This window comes from Kogia breviceps, chromosome 16, assembly GCF_026419965.1.
Source record: "Kogia breviceps isolate mKogBre1 chromosome 16, mKogBre1 haplotype 1, whole genome shotgun sequence".
NCBI lineage: Eukaryota > Metazoa > Chordata > Mammalia > Artiodactyla > Physeteridae > Kogia > Kogia breviceps.
Window position 1 is genome coordinate 19156951 of NC_081325.1, and position 18128 is coordinate 19175078.

Here is an 18128-nt window from a genome sequence, read left to right on the forward strand (position 1 = left end):
TTCTTAACCACTGAGCCACCAGGAAACCCCTATGTTTATATTTTTACCTATCTCTTCTACTGAACTTAAAGTTCCTCAAGTCCAATATCAAACGTGATATGATTTTCTCTTCTCCAAACCTGCTCCATCTCTGTTCTCCATCAGTAAAAAGCACTACTACCATTTACCTAGTTACTCAAGCCAAAAATCTAGAAGGATCTTTGATCCTTTCTCTAAACCTATTTGTCAAATCTATTAGTAAATCCTCTACTCTACCTCCACTTCTGTTTGCTATACCTACCACAACCTTAGTTAAAGCCTCCCTTATTTTATGTTTGCTGAATGACTGTAAAACACACTACTAATTAGTTTCTCAGCTTCCATTCCCTTCGTTAACCTCATCTAGTCTCTACATAGCAGCCAGAGGGACTTTAAAAAACAAAAAACAACGCACATTTGTTTGTTTATTCATTTTTGGCTGTGTTGGGTCTTCGTTTCTGTGCGAGGGCTTTCTCTAGTGTGGCAAGCAGGGGCCACTCTTCATCGTGGTGCGTGGGCCTCTCACTATTGCAGCCTCTCTTGTTGCGGAGCACAGGCTCTAGATGCGCAGGCTCAGTAGTTGTGGCTCATGGGCCTAGTTGCTCCGTGGCATGTGGGATCTTCCTAGACCAGGGCTCAAACCCGTGTCCCCTGCATTAGCAGGTAGATTCTCAACCACTGCGCCACCAGGGAAGCCCAGCCAGAGGGACTTTATCACTTCTCAGCTTCATGGCTTTTCATTTTACCAGAATAAAATCTAAATTCTTATCTACAAAGCCCTATGTGATTCCACCCCTGACTACCTCTACTAGAAAGGTTCGGGTCTTTTACGTTAGCAGTTATTTCCTTTGCCTGGAATGTTCTTTTCAATCTTGACATGCCACCTCCTTCTTATTATTCAGATCTGTTTAAATGTCATTTCCAAAAAGACTTCCTCGACTATGCAGTCATTCTGTCAACTCACCCTATTTTAGTTAACTTGCATAGCACTTATAACTATCTAATATTTGTTTGCTTGTTTGTCGTCTCTTCCTTCCACTAGGATATTAGCTGTTTTGATCGCTATTGAATTCTTATTGTTTAGAAGAGTGCTTATCATAGAGCAGATGCTCAATAATTACTGGCTGAATGAATGAGCCATAGGTGGGGACCACTATGACGTGACACTACAGACGAGGATCTAAATAAATCTATTACCACAAATAACTCATGCAACCCATGAGAACTCAGTAATATTTAGTCCAATTGTTCAGTTTTGCTCAGGCTTCCTCATCAGTCCTCCCACAGATTCAGACAGAATTTCAGGATGTTTTCTCACTCTGCTGCTTTACAAATTAGACTACAAAGGGGGTCAAAACACTTTCAACACAGTACACAGTATTTACTTAAACCTCACAACTAGAGGAAGGTTTTTTTTAAAAAACTGAAGTATAGTTGATGTATAAGTTACAGGGTGTACAATATAGTGATTCACAAGGTTATACTCCATTTATAGTTATTATAAAATATTTTCTATATTCCCTGTGTTGTACAATGTCTTTTTAAAAAAAAACTTATTTATTTATTTATGGCTGTGTTGGGTCTTCATTGCTGCGCACGGGCTTTCTCTAATTGTGGCGAGCAGGGGCTACTCTTCCTTGCGGTGCATGGGCTTCTCATTGCGGTGGCTTTTCTTTGTTGCGGAGCACAGGCTCTAGGCGTGCAGGCTTCAGTAGTTGTGGCACACGGCCTTAGTTTCTCTGTGGCATGTGGGATCTTCCTGGACCAGGGCTCGAACCCGTGTCCCCTGCATTGGCAGGCGGATTCTTAAGCGCTGCACCACCAGGGAAGTCCCAACGTCTTTTTTTAAAAAACTTTTTATTTTATATTGGAGTTTAGCCAATTAACAATGTTGTGATAGTTTCAGGTGCACAGCAAAGTGACTCAGCCATATGTATATACATGTATCCATTTTCCCCCAAATTCCCCTCCTATCCCGGCTGCCACATAACATTGAGCAGAGTTCCCTTTGTTATACAGTAGGTCCTTGTTGGTTATACATTTTAAATATGGCAGTGTTGTACAGTATGTCTTTTACTTATTTTTTTATACCTAGTAGTTTGTACCTCTTAGTCTCCTACCCCTACAGTGCCCCCTGCAGAGGAAGCTTTTATTTTTTAATTATATACTTATTAAAATCTTTGGCTGCACCATGCTGCATGCAGGCTCTTAGTTCCCCGACCAGGGATCAAACCTGCGCCCCCCACGCTGGAAGGCAGAATCTTAACCACTGGATGGCCAGGGAAGTCTGAGAAAGCTTTGAAAGTAAAAGCAGACTCCATAAGATCCACTAATTATAGTTTTTTTTTTTTTTTGGAGGTACGCGGGCCTCTCAATGTTGTGGCCTCTCCCGTTGCGGAGCACAGGCTCCGGACGCGCAGGCTCAGCAGCCATGGCTCACGGGCCCAGCCGCTCCACAGCAAGTGGGATCTTCCCGGACTGGGGCACAAATCCGTGTCCCCTGCATTGGTAGGCGGACTCTCAACCACTCTCGCCACCAGGGAAGCCCACTAATTATGTTTTTAAAGCTATATATGTCAGCACTGCCTTTTACTTCAGTTAGCCCAGTTAGCCAGTAAGGTATAAAACCATATTTTCCCCCAAATTTTACAAATAATCAAAGCATTCATTTAGTGTCCACCACAGAGGGAGCACTGTGCTAATAACTCTAGGTGTGGTGCACTTTTTACCTTCAAAGAGTTTAGAATCTTTGTGCAGATTCTATGCAGACAGGCAATATACATATCAAAAGACTTATGCAACAGAAGAAAGATTACTAAGGCCCAAAATGGTCCAGAAAGGCTTTGAAAAAGCAAATGAAAGTGATAACGGGGTTTTCACAGACAACAGCAGTGAAAAGGGGAAGACTGGGTAAGAGAGAATAGAAAGATGTGAGTACAGAAGGAGCAGAAGGGAATAATAAATAGTGAGCTCTGCTCAGGGAAGGATGAGTATTCAGTGTGGTGAGGGAGCCAGTTCAAGTAAGAAGTGAAAGGCAGTGCAGTTAAAAAACTGAATGGGTTGGAATATAAAGAAACTTATAGCAAATTAAGGAAATTACATTTTGGAGGCAAAGCTGTGTTTCAGACAGATTAATCTAGGTATAAATATAACTTGGATTAGAAGGTGAGCAATTAGCTTGAAAGTGATACAGAACAGGTTTGGAGATTTAGTACTCTTCAGGACAGAAATGATAGCTGGCATGAGGCAAAGAGATGATATATCCAAGGCAGAAAGGGATATTCCAAGTAGAACTAAGGACTAAACTTGGGCACACTTAGATAAGGGCAGAGGAGAAAGGGAGACGTCATAAAATGACAACCAACAAGATGAGAAAGAAGAGGGAACATGACTGTACTGTCATAGATGCTGATGTATGAGCAAATTTCAAGGATGGAAGATAAGTGAAGTTGATGGACCCAGATACTGTTCTGATTTCACCTGTGAGAAGGCCTCAAAAACAAGTAACAAGCTGAAGTAAAGGTATCTAAGGGTTCTCAGCTCAAGGTACTCAGACCCTGACTTTTAGAAGCCTTGCTACTTGAAAACATATTTTTTAGGAACTTCAGGAAATAAGGCATTAGTTTTCTGGTGGCCCAGAGTCATAGGGACTGGCCACTAGTCTCTGAAGGTTTTAACTCTTTCTTTAAAATCTGGACACTAGGTCCTAGCCCAGCTTCCAAGTGAACCACTGGATGGAATTAGCATTATTCACTTGTTTATCACTCTGAATTTTAAATGGTTTTAAGAATTCTGATTGCTCTCTTATGCTTTAAAGTTTTATTTTCATTTTTCTTTTGTCCTTTAAATTTTTTCATTGTTCTAATTTTGTTTTATTATTTTGAGTGTCCTAGGATTGTCCTTACTGTACAACCTAGAACTCTGGCATTTGGTAAACTTGCTCAAATTAGAATTTTATGTTAATCGTATCCTGTTTCTTTGCAAACAATAATATACTATTTAGTCACTACTTCCTGCATTATAATATTTTTATTGCTTTTGCTTAGTATTCTATGATTTCTTTTAGAGTGGTAAGATTTTACTTTGATATGTTTGCTTGAAAGAGGAGACTGCAAATGTCAAGCTAGAAAGGAAGACTCAGACACAGAAGTAGGATTTAATGATTCAACCCCACCTCAGCTGGCACCCAGTACATGGCAGATTCAAAATAAATGTGTGTGTATACACACACACAGGACAAACATACATACATCTACTTCTTAGCCTCGTCCACTGAGAGGATGCCCAGGAGTAGCAATACCCTTTTAGCACTAAGTATACTTACTACCCAGATCTTGACTTCTAAATACCATTGTCCACTTAAAGGACCCAGGTGCTTTGAGAAATGGCCAATATCAAGGTTGACAAAGAGAAAGTACAAGATGAGAATGAAATATCATGTGTCAGAAAGGGTGGGCTCAAAGAATGATGGGGTGGGAACATGTCAAAAAAATTCATAAGTCAGCCTGACAAGGGTTCCCAAATCTAAGACAATCTGAACCTCATAACTGATAGCCATAGCAACAGAATATAACCCACTCAGTAAACAGGAAGCCATGAGTTCATATTGATATAAATAAATAAGAAAAGAAAGCTTTTCCTTATAGTATAATGCCAATTAATAAATGTAGAAGGAATGATAAAAATTAAAAAATCACCACTTGGCAACCATTAATCATGATTACTGAATAACTGATTCAGGCAAGAATTATCAATGGGTGTTAAAACTAGTGGGTGAAACTTTGATGAGGAACAAGATGTCTACAGAGTATTTACAAAATACTTATTACAAAGAGAAAAAGAACAACTTTACAGTGAAGAAACATGGTAGATATCACCTTCATCAAGTAACTACTAGTGACTGGACAACTGAAACTGAGCACCACTAGATAGAGCATTAAAATATCATTACTTTTTTCTGATATACCTGCCAAAAAATATTCTATGTTCAATGACATCCACATTTTAAAAGATGTTTTGTTCACATTTTGCAAATAAGACTCCTGTAAAACATTAAGACTGTTTTGAATTTAAATACATAAAGTTTGAGAAGCATTATTATATAGTAAGAAAGTAAAATAAAGCTCATTTGAAAAGGCCAAAATATTTAAGATTTAAAACCACAGGAATGAGGCATGTACCTGCCTTTAAAACAGGAACAGTAAGAACAACAAATCTTTCAAGGGCTTTCAAAGCTTACCTTAAATTTATACTTTGTACTACGTCTGAGATTTTTCACTGTGTAAGCAAGGTCTTCTCCATCATATTTAGGCTTAAAACCATACCCCTGGAAAGGGAAAATAAGTCTTCATTAGAGGTCTAACAGCAGAAATATGGGGAATAAGGAGTATGTGAAAAGACTCAGGTCCTCTTCATCTTCTGTTACGTGCAATGTGATTAATGCTTGGTTGAGGGTAATCTTCACCTTGATGCTTCTACCTTGAGAAGACAGATCCAGAAATGCTACTGAACATTTGTAGGAGGATGGAGAAGACCACTTATTCTCAGTAAATACAGTAGCCAAGAGAAGATCTTTGTGTTGAGGGAAAATGAGAGACAATGGTAACATCACCATCAGTAAGCTTATCCCTAGAACTAACAGGAATTTCCCAGACAGATGTTGCAAGAGCTAAACAAAACCATAACTATTTAACAATTTAACTTACCCTGAACACATAACTGTGTTTAGGTGAATAGATGAATAGTTGGTTGTGCTGGCAGGTTGTGATGTCACTTAGGTTTGGCATTATTTTATAGCCCCAGGGACAATGCTTCACTACTTTCCCAATGTTATTTTTAAAAATTAAAAAGACTGAGATATAATTCCCAAACCATAAAATTCCCATTTTTAAAGTATAAAGTTCAATGGTTTATAGTATAGTCACAAGCTTGTGAAACCATTGTTTAATTCCTAGTTCCAGAATAAAGCCTGTACTTTACTTTCTGGTTAGCAGGCACTTTCTCTTTTCTTATACACCAATATACTTTCTATCTCTATGGATTTGCCTATACCCATAGAAATGGAATCACACAATATGCAGTTTTCTATGACTGGGTTCTTTATTTAGCATAATGTTTTCAAGGCTCATTCATGTTGTGGCATATGTCAGTACTCCATTCCCTTATATGGCTGAATGATGTTCTACTGCACGGATATATTACACTTTGTTTATCCATTCATCAGTTGATGTTTCGGTTATTCCCACTTTTTGGCTACTATGATTAATGCTGCTGTGAACATTGGTGTACAAAGTTTTGTACAAACATGTATTTTCAATTCTTCTGGGTATACACCTAGAATGGACCAAGCTATTTTTTTAAAATTAATTTTTATTGGAGTATAGTTGCTATACAACGTTGTGTTAGTTTCTACTGTACAGCAAAATGAATCAGCTATACATATACATATAACCCCTCTTTTTTGGATTTCCTTCCCATTTAGGTCACCACAGTGCATTAAATAGAGTTCCCTGTGCTTTACAGTATGTTCTGATTAGTTGTCTAGCGACAAAGCCAGTTTTGACTCATATTGCTTCAAAGTAACTCTGAAAAGCTATGGAACTATATATAACTAGGAGAAGACAGCCTAACTCTTGTTTAGCTCAGTTCTATCTAGCTCACAGGAGATGAGACATTGGTAACTAGATTCAGGCTGCACTATATAGAATCATGTGAGGCTCTTCAAAGTTTCTGTGGCACTTGGCGAATCAATGCATGAACACAGTTGGAGAAGGGAGACATTCTCTTTTCTTATCTTTTAGAGTTGCTTAGTCTAAGGTTGTGGTGACCCTTCCCTCTCTTTATTTTCCCCAAAACATATATACTTAAAATGTAGTCTGTGTTGTTCCCAGGCATAAAATGTATCCAAACACACATAGAAACCAAAACCCCCTCTAACACATCAAGAAAACAAAAGGCTGAGTTGTCCCCCACTTCCAGTCCCTCCCAAACAGTAACCAACCAAGGTTTCAAAGCATTTGGGAAACGATCTAACTATTGTGGCAATATTTACTGTATCAGGATTAATGTTACACTGAAATGTTTTAAATACCATATTTAAAATACATACTTACTGAAGTTTCTTCCTCCATCTCTAAAATATAAGAAATTCCTTCATCTGATGGTGTTCCTGAGGGTTTACTCCATTGTAAGGATAACCAAGTAACCCCAGCTTTAATTAATATAGGACTTGCTGGCATAGAAGGGGCACAGCCTGAGGTGTAATATAAGACGTCTTCACTAAAACCACTGTTGAAGCAAATGGTTTTTAAGAAGGAATGAAAAAAAGTTATTTTTTTATAGCCAAAGAACTCATTTTTTTTTTAAAGAAGATGTTGGGGGTAGGAGTTTATTAATTAATTAATTTATTTTTGCTGTGTTGGGTCTTCGTTTCTGTGAGAGGGCTTTCTCTAGTTGTGGCAAGTGGGGGCCACTCTGCATCGCGGTGCGCGGGCCTCTCACTATCGCGGCCTATTGTTGTGGAGCACAGGCTCCAGACGCGCAGGCTCAGTAGTTGTGGCTCACGGGCCTAGTGGCTCTGCGGCATGTGGGATCTTCCCAGACCAGAGCTCAAACCCGTGTCCCCTGCATTAGCAGGCAGATTCTAAACCACTGCGCCACCAGGGAAGCCCAAGAACTCATTTTTGATAAGTGACATTTTTGGGGCAAATGATAATTTTGATAACTAATTATAATCCAATAATATATCTTGGATTTGGTAATATCTTTATGGTAACCAGGTCAGATACCTAAAAGTGAATTAGTATTCTTTTAAAACAGCAATTAATGTAATTAACAAATTCTCTTATAGCTTTGCTAGGTTAGTAACACATCTTAACTATATCAACGAAGTGGTAACTAAAGCAGACTTTTTAGTGGATAATTTGGACTGTGAATAATTTATACAAATGAATAGTCTAAAATATCTACATTAAAATGTATCTTACCTTGGACCATAGTCATTTTTGGCTGATAGTCTAAATTTACAACCCATTGCTGGTGACAGTTTAGTAATTTTAAATTGTTTCTGTAAGCCCGTGTAACACTGACAAAATTCTCCATTTCCTTTTCCCTAAAAGAAACAGTTATTATATATCATTGTACATTATTGTAAAAAGAAATTCACATTAATTCCTAATCGATAGTAACATATTAGCTAGTGTACACTGAAAGTCATCTTTGTTTACATGCATGTCATGAATCTCAAGAAAAGTCTAAGATAACACATCTTTTATATGATACTCACTGTTCATTGACTCAGAATTCAAAAACTGAAGAGCAGGCATCTCTGTATAGCTTCTTGAACCAAGCACCCTGTTTTATAGCTGATGCTTAACCTCTGGCTTTTAGTAAAAGCAACTCTTTCTGGGTATGGATCCCACAATCTCTATGGGGGAACTGGCAGCGATGGAAATAGGTTGATCTTTGATATGCATAACTGGCAGCTTTCCTCAACCTATGAAAAGTTCTATGCAAACAGTTTCAAGAAAAGGTCCCTATGCATCCCCAAACCACCTAGATAGCTGCTAAACTTCCTTAAAGATTTTGGCACTACTACTGCTTAGATTTAATACTGAAAGAGTATAAACAGAGAGAAAAATCCCATTACAGGCATTAAGATGGGGGAGAGAAAAGTCTGTAGTTCAGGACAACTGAAGAGTTTTAGAAATTTAAGATGCTACATAAAATCAACAAACTTTTTTTATTTTCTACACATTTCTCATTATTGTGTGGTAGAGGTAAAGGGTGGTTAGGGTGACCTCTGCTTCAAAGAAAACCTTTAGTCTGAATCTGGTTGCTTTATTGAACTCTAATGTTAGTTTTCATAGTGTTTATAGTTGATTCTATCAAGTTATCTAAATAGAAAATCATGTCATCTCTAAAAAAATGATAATTTTGCTCCCCCAGCCCAGCCACCATAGCTCTACCTCTTGTTTTGATTCCAAATCATACTGTATTAGCTATAACTTCCTGAATAATGTCAAATAAAGGTGGGGAAAACTGGCAACTCTGACTTGTTTTTGCTTTGACTAGAAGTGCTTTTATTGTTTAGTGATAGTACTGCACTTAGTACAAAACTACCAAATAAGGAATTACCTTTCTATTCCTAATTTGTTTTGAGTTTTAAATGAGATGGGTGATACATTTTATGAAATATCTGTCATAATTTATTAAGATGATATGGTTTTTCTTCTCAGTTACAGCAATAGACTTCCTAATTCTGAATTCTCTTAGACCTTCTGGAATAAAACTTACTTGGGTTGCGCCTCAATCTGAATTCCCAAATTATCAGTGGAATTTCTTCTACTCCCTCTGGTCCCTCCTCTTAGCTGCAGTGAAGCAGCAGGGCAAAAGAGAACATGATATATATAAATGACAGTAAAACAAAGTACTAAACAATAAAGCCCAGTATGTTTGCTGTGGTAGGCTGAATAACAGCCCCCAAAGTTATCCAGATCCTAATCCCTGGAACCTGTGAATGTTACCTCATATGGTAGCAGGAACAGTACAAATGTGGTTAAGGTAAGGCTCTTGAGATGTGGAGAGATTATCCTGGATTATCTGGGTGGGTCCTAAATGGAATTACAAGTGTCCTTTTTAAGAGGGAAGCAGAGAAGGACTTGAAGACAGAAGAGGAAGAAGGTCATGTGCTTATGGCAGCAGGGGGAGAAAAGGCAATCTGATGTGGCCATGAACCGAGTAATGAGCACAGCCTCCAGAGGTGAAAAAGGCAAGGAAATGGGTTCTGCTCTAGAGTCCCTGGAGTAAGCACGGCTGTGGTGACACCTTGATTTTGGCCCAGTGAAAGCCATTTTGGATTTCTGGTTTCGAGAATTATAAGAGAATAAAAGTGTTGTTTTAAGCCACTCAGTTTGTGGTAATTTGTTAAAGCAGTCACAGTAAATGAACATGCCTGCCTTTAAGGCTGATGTGAAAGAAAATATTCCATCAAGTTAATTCACCAAGTGATAGCTTTGATGGTGGTTTAGTTGAAAACAACTAGTACACTGGGAAGTCTGGTCAGTAATGGTTTCTAAGAACACCATCAGCTGACTCATACACCATAAACAAAAAGGTATTTCAGCCTGAGGATATGCATACATTTTAGCCTAATTTAAAAAGTTTAAATGTACTTACCTCATCCCATTCTAAAATAAAACTTTGGATTTTAGAACCATTGTCACTAGGTGCCTAAAACAAACACCAAAAAACAAACAAAATGAGTACAAATTAGTACTTTTATAAAAGATATTGTGATGATCCAATCTAAGGCATCTATTGTGTGCTGCAGATGTTCTCTGGGATTTAGCCCTGGAAAAATGGACACAGAGAATACAGAAATACATGCATATCCTATAATCCTTTTAACTTCAAGAAAACAAATCAAGAGGCTACTCAAATTTTTATGAACACTGAACAATCTCTTTTATCAAGATCCCTTTTATAATCCTTTTTTTTTTTTTTTTTGTAGTACGTGGGCCTCTCACTGTTGTGGCCTCTCCCGTTGCGGAGCACAGGCTCCGGACGCGCAGGCTCAGCAGCCGTGGCTCACGGGCCCAGCCGCTCCGCGTCATGTGAGATCTTCCTGGACCGGGGCACGAACCGGTGTCCCCTGCATCGGCAGGCAGACTCTCAACCACTGCGACACCAGGGAAGCCCTATAATCCTTTTTTAAAAAAAATTTATTATTTTTGGCTGCGTTGGGTATTTGTTGCTGTGTGTGGGCTTTCTCTAGTTGCGGTGAGCAGGGTCTACTCTTTGTTGCAGTGCACAGGCTTCTCATTGCGGTGGCTTCTCTTGTTGCAGAGCACAGGCTCTAGGCGTGCATGCTTCAGTAGTTGCGGCTTGCGAGCTCTAGAGCGCAGGCTCAGTAGTTGTGGTGCTTGGGCTTAGTTGCTCCGTGGCATGTGGAATCTTCCCAGACCAGGGCTCGAACCCATGTCCCTTGCATTGGCAGGCGGATTCTTAGCCACTGAGCCACCAGGGAACCCCTATAATCCCTTTAAAAAATAAATAAATAAACTTTGCCTTTTATCAGAAGGTTTTATCAACTTTAAGCTCCTGGGATAGATCCTGTCATTTTCATTAAAACTCAACTTACAATCTGAAAGTGATATTGTGTAATACACTAAAAAGTGAAAGAACTAGTGTTCTGAAAGAAACTCCAAGAGGGCATACTGTCTGGATCTCTGCTTCTAGACTCCACGTGTCAACTGCCTAAGACTGCTAATTCACCAATCTGTTAATTTTCAGTGGTGAAAATTTCAGCTTTTTTGGTAATTTTTCCCCCAGTATTTAATCACTCTAAAACTAAAGAATTTCACCTTCATTTCAGTACAATGAAGAATTGTTCTTTTCCTCTAGGACTTTTGAATGTGCTCCTGCATATCCATACAGGTGAAATATCTGTTTATAACTATTACTGCCTAGACCTTAATTCCATTTTACAAGGTAGTTGTGGTATACTTCTAACAGTTACTGTATTCCCCCAAATGCAACTACTGTGCAACTTGGGAAAGCTTATACTTAATTTTACTCAGAAATTTACCAAGACCTAGGTATCATTTCAGAAAATCATGTCACCAGTAACAATGATGTCTGTAGTGTGTGAATTACCAATTCTATCTAGAATCTTTCCATTTCATTACATCTTCTTGTATAGCTGGGCACAAATATTTATATATTAAAAAATACATTATTCTATTAAAAATAATTTTATTCCTCCTTTAAGGCATATTAATATTTTAAAAACTATGAGTCTAGTTATTATGAATCTCATTTTAGGATAAAATTCAGGATATAAAGGTGTCATTACAGAGTATTATAGAAAGTAGTAATGAGCCTGAGAATTACACATTGCAGTGTCATCACAAATTCAGTGTAAGGGCTGCTAATTATAAATCAATCTTTTCTGCTATACTTACATTATAGTAAGAAAAACTGATAAGAGTGTTATTTTAGGATATAAGGAACAAATGCCTATTTAATACATGTGAAGAGCAAGAGCAAGTTAGCTTTTTGTCTCCCAAAACAAATGAAGTTTAATACTACAGAAGAAAAAAAGGAAAACAAATGTCCAGTTGGAAATATTCTAGAGAATATTCTTACCTTCCATTGCAAAGTGAGTGAATTTTTGGTCCGATTGGCTATCCTTGGTGGATTAGGTATGTCAGGTTCACAGCTCAAGGTGGTAAAGGTTTCAGCTTCGGAAGGAGTTCCCTTTATAGAATTGTATTCTGCCTGGACTCTAAGGTGATAGAATAAATTGTTTTAACCTGCAGATCGAATCACTGTATCCTACCATTCTATAGCATCACCTTTAAGTACAGGCAAGTCAGTAAGATGCCCTTTAAATGTTCTATTGAGAAAATATGTATATCAGAAATAAAGGGTGACCCTTAAAAAAAAGAAAAATAGAATAGGCCAGGGGCTTTCATATTTTTCTGACTGCCGAAAGTAAGGATACACTTTAAACTGTGACTGTGTCTCTGAGATATGCATTTATACACACACACACACACACACACATTCATGCATGCACAAGTACCCTGAAACAATATCCTTAACTAGGGTATAATATACTGATACTTTCTATTCCATTTGATTATATTTAACTTTAAAAAATTCTGAGTATAACCCACAAAATTAATTTCATGATTCAATAATGGTTGCAATCTACAGTTTGAAAAATATTAGGTTGGATGATACTTTGGGTTTATCCATAGGATGTATAATTGAAGAATTAATTTAATAGTTTAATAGGAATAATCCCAACTACAAGTGTACTTTTTAAAAATAGAGGTGACTGACTAAATCGTTATACTGAGTCCCAGCTGGGGAGACCCTAGAGTCTATAAAATAATTTCGGTAAATTATAAAAGAACTGTGCAGAACAAAACAGTAGTATCTAAGTTATCCTAATTAAATGTTATGAAATTCTCAGAGTTTTAATATCCCAAACTTGTACAAAATAGGATGGAGTAAAAATATGTAAGTAGCAAATATTATTTATGATTCTGTTTTGTAAAAGTTTCAAAGGCTGGGACAATTTTCTAGTGCTGAATTAGATATTATAGCTATATTATACATATTATCTGTATATTCATTATAAACCTTAGGTCCTACAAACACGGTGATTTACTCTTCACTATAACATTTGAGTTAAATGTTTTTGTTTTTTTGGGAAAGTACTGATAATTATACCACAAGAAAAATCGAAGTCCACAAAACCCATGTTTTTAATCCAAAATTAATATTTAAATTATATTCTAGACTTTTAAGGAAATCATTAAAAACAAACAAACCCTATGCTATGCCATATAAAAGCAACATATAGGAATTCCTTACTTTGCATGGTAATCTGTAGCTGGTTTGAGATCATTTAAAGTGACACTGGTTTCTTCTCCTCTGGAGAAAAAAAAGGCAACATTTCATTGTCTGATAAAGCATTCCAGAGGATATGTATTATTTACACTACAGTTTGTGGTACTTTATGAAATTATACTGCTTACTTTTCCAACTGTAACCACATTCAGATTGCACTAATATGCAATTTATGTAATTAAGATATATGCCGAACTTAAGCATGTACCTGAATACCACTTTAAAACAAAAAGGTATGCTAAGCAAATCAATTGTGTAAGCCAGAATTTTTTTCCCCCTGTGGAGTTAGGGAAGGTATTTAGCTTACTGAAGAAACAGAACCGTTTTCAATTATTTGAAAATCCACTGGTATATAATTAAAATGCTAAATAACACATGTACTACTGAAATCAAACCTACCAAATTTCTAAAAGGATTCTGCCACTAATGGATTTTATTTAAAATATAACATGGAACTATTTAAAATGTTACAGTTTAATGAGTTGATTAAAAAAAACTGAATCATAATTTAAGGTAAAGCATTTTTTATGGCCACTATTAAATTTTCAAATATAATAGCACATATTTTCTTAAATAATCATTTGATACAACTATTATTTGGGTATGTAGCCAACAAACTAGCCTGTTTTCTCTTCCTTTTCTTATAAATCACTGTTTTCTGTTTCATTTCCTTCAGTTAAGTTTCTTTCCTTTCCACTTTATGGACTTCTTCCTCCAAACTCCCACACCTCCCTCCCACTTTCCTTCCACAGCTATCCTGTTTCTCAAATCAAAGCCAGTGAAAGGAATGAGAAAGGAAACATGTCTCACTGATAGAAGTGCACCTTAATGAATCAGGCAGTTGTAGCAGCAGCCTCAGAAAGAGACCTTAATTGGTACAGGGTAAAAAAGGTGACTAAGGTTGACTAATGTCCCTCTTGTGCTCTCTGGTCAGGCTGCAAATGGAGATAAATCCTTCCTTTTAGAAAGCAGCCATATCAAACTAGAGCAGCCATTAACACAAAAAGAAACCTTTATGTTGATGGTCCTTTACCCTCTGTTTACCTCTTAGGTAGTTTTTGTCTCTTTTAAGAAAAAGAAATAGAATAAACACAAGGAAGTCTCAATAGAGAGAAGGAGACAGGACATTTTTATAACCTTATGTTGCTAGATGACAGTCACTGGAGCAGTTTCTCTTTCCTTTCTTCCCCATACTAGCTATTTTTTTGAAAAAAGATACCAAGAAGGCTGATGTATCCAGTGTTGTGTGTTAATAATGATCATTCAAATGGCTAACCACCTCCTTTACAGTCTTCCTGGTGGTGAAATTATAACTAGTAATCGACTTTACTTTTTTTCATCAGAATAAGCAATTTCTATATGAATAAGAAGAGAAAAATAATTTATTTTACAACCTTCAATCATAAATGTCACAGTTTTAGCCACTGATACTTTCTAAGGCTTCTTGGTATATAATATGCTTTAGAACCAAGAAAAGAGAACTGTGGTTTTTCAAAGTATGATTATTAACATACCAACACACAAATGAGGAACAATGGTACTAAATTCATTTTTCAATGGGATATGAGCTTGTACATATAAGAATTAAATCCAACTCCCTAGAGGAGCAATATCACATTGCATGAGTTCACAATATAAGAGTTCTCCGTTTCTGGTCCTGGCTTCTACATACTACAATTTATATTTATGTCTCAGGAATACGTGAATAGTGAAATATTTATTAGGGAGCCTACTGAAAAATAAAAAAGCTGAATGTGGGCAATGAAAGTGATTATTCCAAGGGAGTGTAGACAGAAATGTGAACCAGCTGGCATGTGGACTATTTACATTGAAATTACTTTCACTGGTCAACTTATAGATTCAAAATAAAAGCATGCAGAGGGAAAATAGCACAGAATTAGTTTTAAGCTGTTTTTGATAAACCATTAACTTATATAATGGGACGGAGTAAAACATAACAAATACCTACACATATACACTTTTATATTTCCCATCTTTTCCAGTACTTGAGACCAGAATTTCATAACCATAGAGCTCTGGTACAGTAGTCTCATCTGTTTCGCCATTAATGAGGCTGGAAGGAGGTGACCAGGTAAGTACTACTGTCCTTGCCTGGATGTCTGAGGCCTGCAAAAACATAATATTTGAAAGCTCTTTGAAACAACTGTAATGTGTACAACAAACAGTAAAAAAGTCTAATGGGGTTTCAAGATTAAATAAAATATATCTAACTACTTACATAAAATGGCTCACAAATAGAAACCTGTCCTTTTGTAGATGAGATACAATTTGCTGTGCAAGGGTGGATAGGTTCAACAAAGGTTTAAAGACCATTTGGGGCCGTCTAAAACTATTAGTGTAAACATCATATACAGTCGAAAGAAGGGCAGAAAAAACCCACTTGTAACATGCTTGAAAGGGTTCCATTTCCTCACTTTAGAAAGTGTCTAACAATAAGAAAAAGACCAAAAATTCAATGGAAAAATGAGCAAAGGACATGGACTGTCCAAAGAAATATAACTGAATAATATTTAAAATATAAAAATATATAAAATATATCTAACTACATTCATAATTAAATAAATGTAAATTAAAACAAGATACTACTTTTCATCCACGGGGTTAGGGAAGATTAAAATTAATTAATGGATGAAATACTGGATTAACATCTAGTGTGGTGAGGGTCTGGAGAAATGGGTGGTCTCTTAAATGAGGATAGGAGTATAGATTGGTACAATCCCTATGTAGAGCTACTTGGGAACCATTATAAAAATGTGTTTACTTTTTGATTCAGGAATTCTACTTCCAGGAATTTTTTTTCATGATAATATTCCGTAAACTTACATAAGTACATAAATATACACCCTTAAGAATACTCGTCGCAGCACTCTTAATAGTGGCAAGAAACTGGAAATATTGGTATAGCTTCTTAACATATTACTACTATGTAGGTGTTCAAAAAATGAGGTAGACATGTACGTGCTGACATTTAAAGAGACCCTCAATATACTGGTGCTATGTAATAGAGGAAAAACGGAAGCTGCAAAGCAATATATATGCTATGATTTCAGCAGTGTTAAAGAAATTAAAAAATGCATACAAATATCTGAAAATGTACTGTAAAAATGTACTAATCCTTACCTTTGGGGATTTTGTGAGTATGTGTGGTGGGATGAAGAGAGATATGAGAGAAAAAAAGGAGGTCTTAATAGCATTTTTACATTTTGGATTACTTTTATAAAAAAAGTCTAATAAAGAGGGAAAAAAAGTCTAGGGATTTGATTTAAACTAAAGATTGGTAAGAAAGGTATCAGATTATATCAATACCCAGACATTAATGTAAAAGCTTGCTTTAAAATTATCTACATTTAATGACTATCTTAGTCAAAGACAATAAAACAAACAGAAACAAAACCACTAACCACTAGGATGAAGCCCCTATCTTGAATTAGGCAGAATAAACAATCTATACACAAGCATAACTTTCTCTACTTTTCAAAGCTCGAGTAAGTTTAGAAGACTGTTACTGTATTTATTTTGCTTCTGTTGAGTCACAGGAAATGTAATATTTACTGTCATGCTGTCTTGAAAAAGTCTCAGTACAGAACTATGTTTCATTTACAATGGACTTAACAGTGATTCCTTGTTTTAACCAGTGCCCATCTGGCTATTAATCTGTAACTGTGTAAGGTTTTCTTTCCTTTTTTAAACAAACATACTGTTAACATTACATATATCTATACCCTTTAGAGTTTCTTGATTTTATGGGATGATCATAACTGTGTTAAAACTGTGAGAACAGGGAAGTGAACAGTATTCTGAAGGTAGGTCAGTTAATAGCATTAACTGGCATCTACATTATAAAGCTTACTAGGCTTTGTGGGTACTGATTACATCATCAAAAGCATAGGCAGTAGAGAAAAGACTAAGCAGGGAGACAGAAGACTTGTCACTAATATGCTTGGTGATACTAAACTCTCAACCTTTTAGGTTCCAAGTGTCATCTATAAAAATGAGTGAAATGATCTGTTTACCTTAATTAAATACAGTATATATTTTTTTTCTTTCTTTCTTTTTTTTTTCGGTATGTGGGCCTTTCACTGTTGTGGCCTCTCCCATTGTGGAGCGCAGGCGCAGCGGCCATGGCTCACGGGCCCAGCCGCTCCGCGGCATGTGGGATCCTGCCAGACCGGGGCACGAACCCGTGTCCCCTGCATCGGCAGGCGGACTCTCAACCACTGCGCCACCAGGGAAGCCCTAAATACAGTATATTTTAAATGGCTTTTTGGGGGAACAAATCTATATTTACAGAAAAGTTGGGAAGATAGTATACATACAGAGTTCTGTATACTTTCTACCCAGTTTCCTCTAATGTTAACATTTTATATAATGATGTATTTCTGTCAAAACTAAGAAATTAACACTGGTAGAATACTATCAATTAGAATTTTAACTAAACTAAATAGACTTTTCCAGGATACTATGTTGAATTTACCAAGTATAGCTTAAAAAAAAATTAGACACACTGCTAATTTCAACTTTTCTAGACAATCCATTTTTACAGAAAAAATCTTGGTCCCAACTCATTCTTTAAAAAAGATATTTTATTACTTGCATATAAATGTTAAGGCACAAAAGATGTGATTACACTAGGGTTGCTGTGGAAAACTTCATGAGAAGTGAATTTT

The 18128-nt window shown here is 36.6% G+C and overlaps 1 protein-coding gene across 5 annotated transcripts in view; it reads right to left on the reverse strand.

The window, feature by feature from the left end:
• FNDC3A (fibronectin type III domain containing 3A) overlaps positions 1–18128 on the reverse strand; it is a 155812-nt gene that overhangs the window by 27432 nt on the left and 110252 nt on the right. For all 5 annotated transcript variants that reach the window (XM_059041671.2, XM_059041669.2, XM_059041673.2 and 2 more), the window contains 7 exons: positions 15410–15567; positions 13405–13464; positions 12166–12304; positions 10195–10248; positions 8004–8128; positions 7131–7305; positions 5258–5344 (listed from right to left, as the gene is read on the reverse strand). In XM_059041671.2, coding sequence (XP_058897654.1) covers positions 5258–5344; positions 7131–7305; positions 8004–8128; positions 10195–10248; positions 12166–12304; positions 13405–13464; positions 15410–15567 — 798 coding nt within the window. The remainder of the gene's footprint in view (positions 1–5257; positions 5345–7130; positions 7306–8003; positions 8129–10194; positions 10249–12165; positions 12305–13404; positions 13465–15409; positions 15568–18128) is intronic.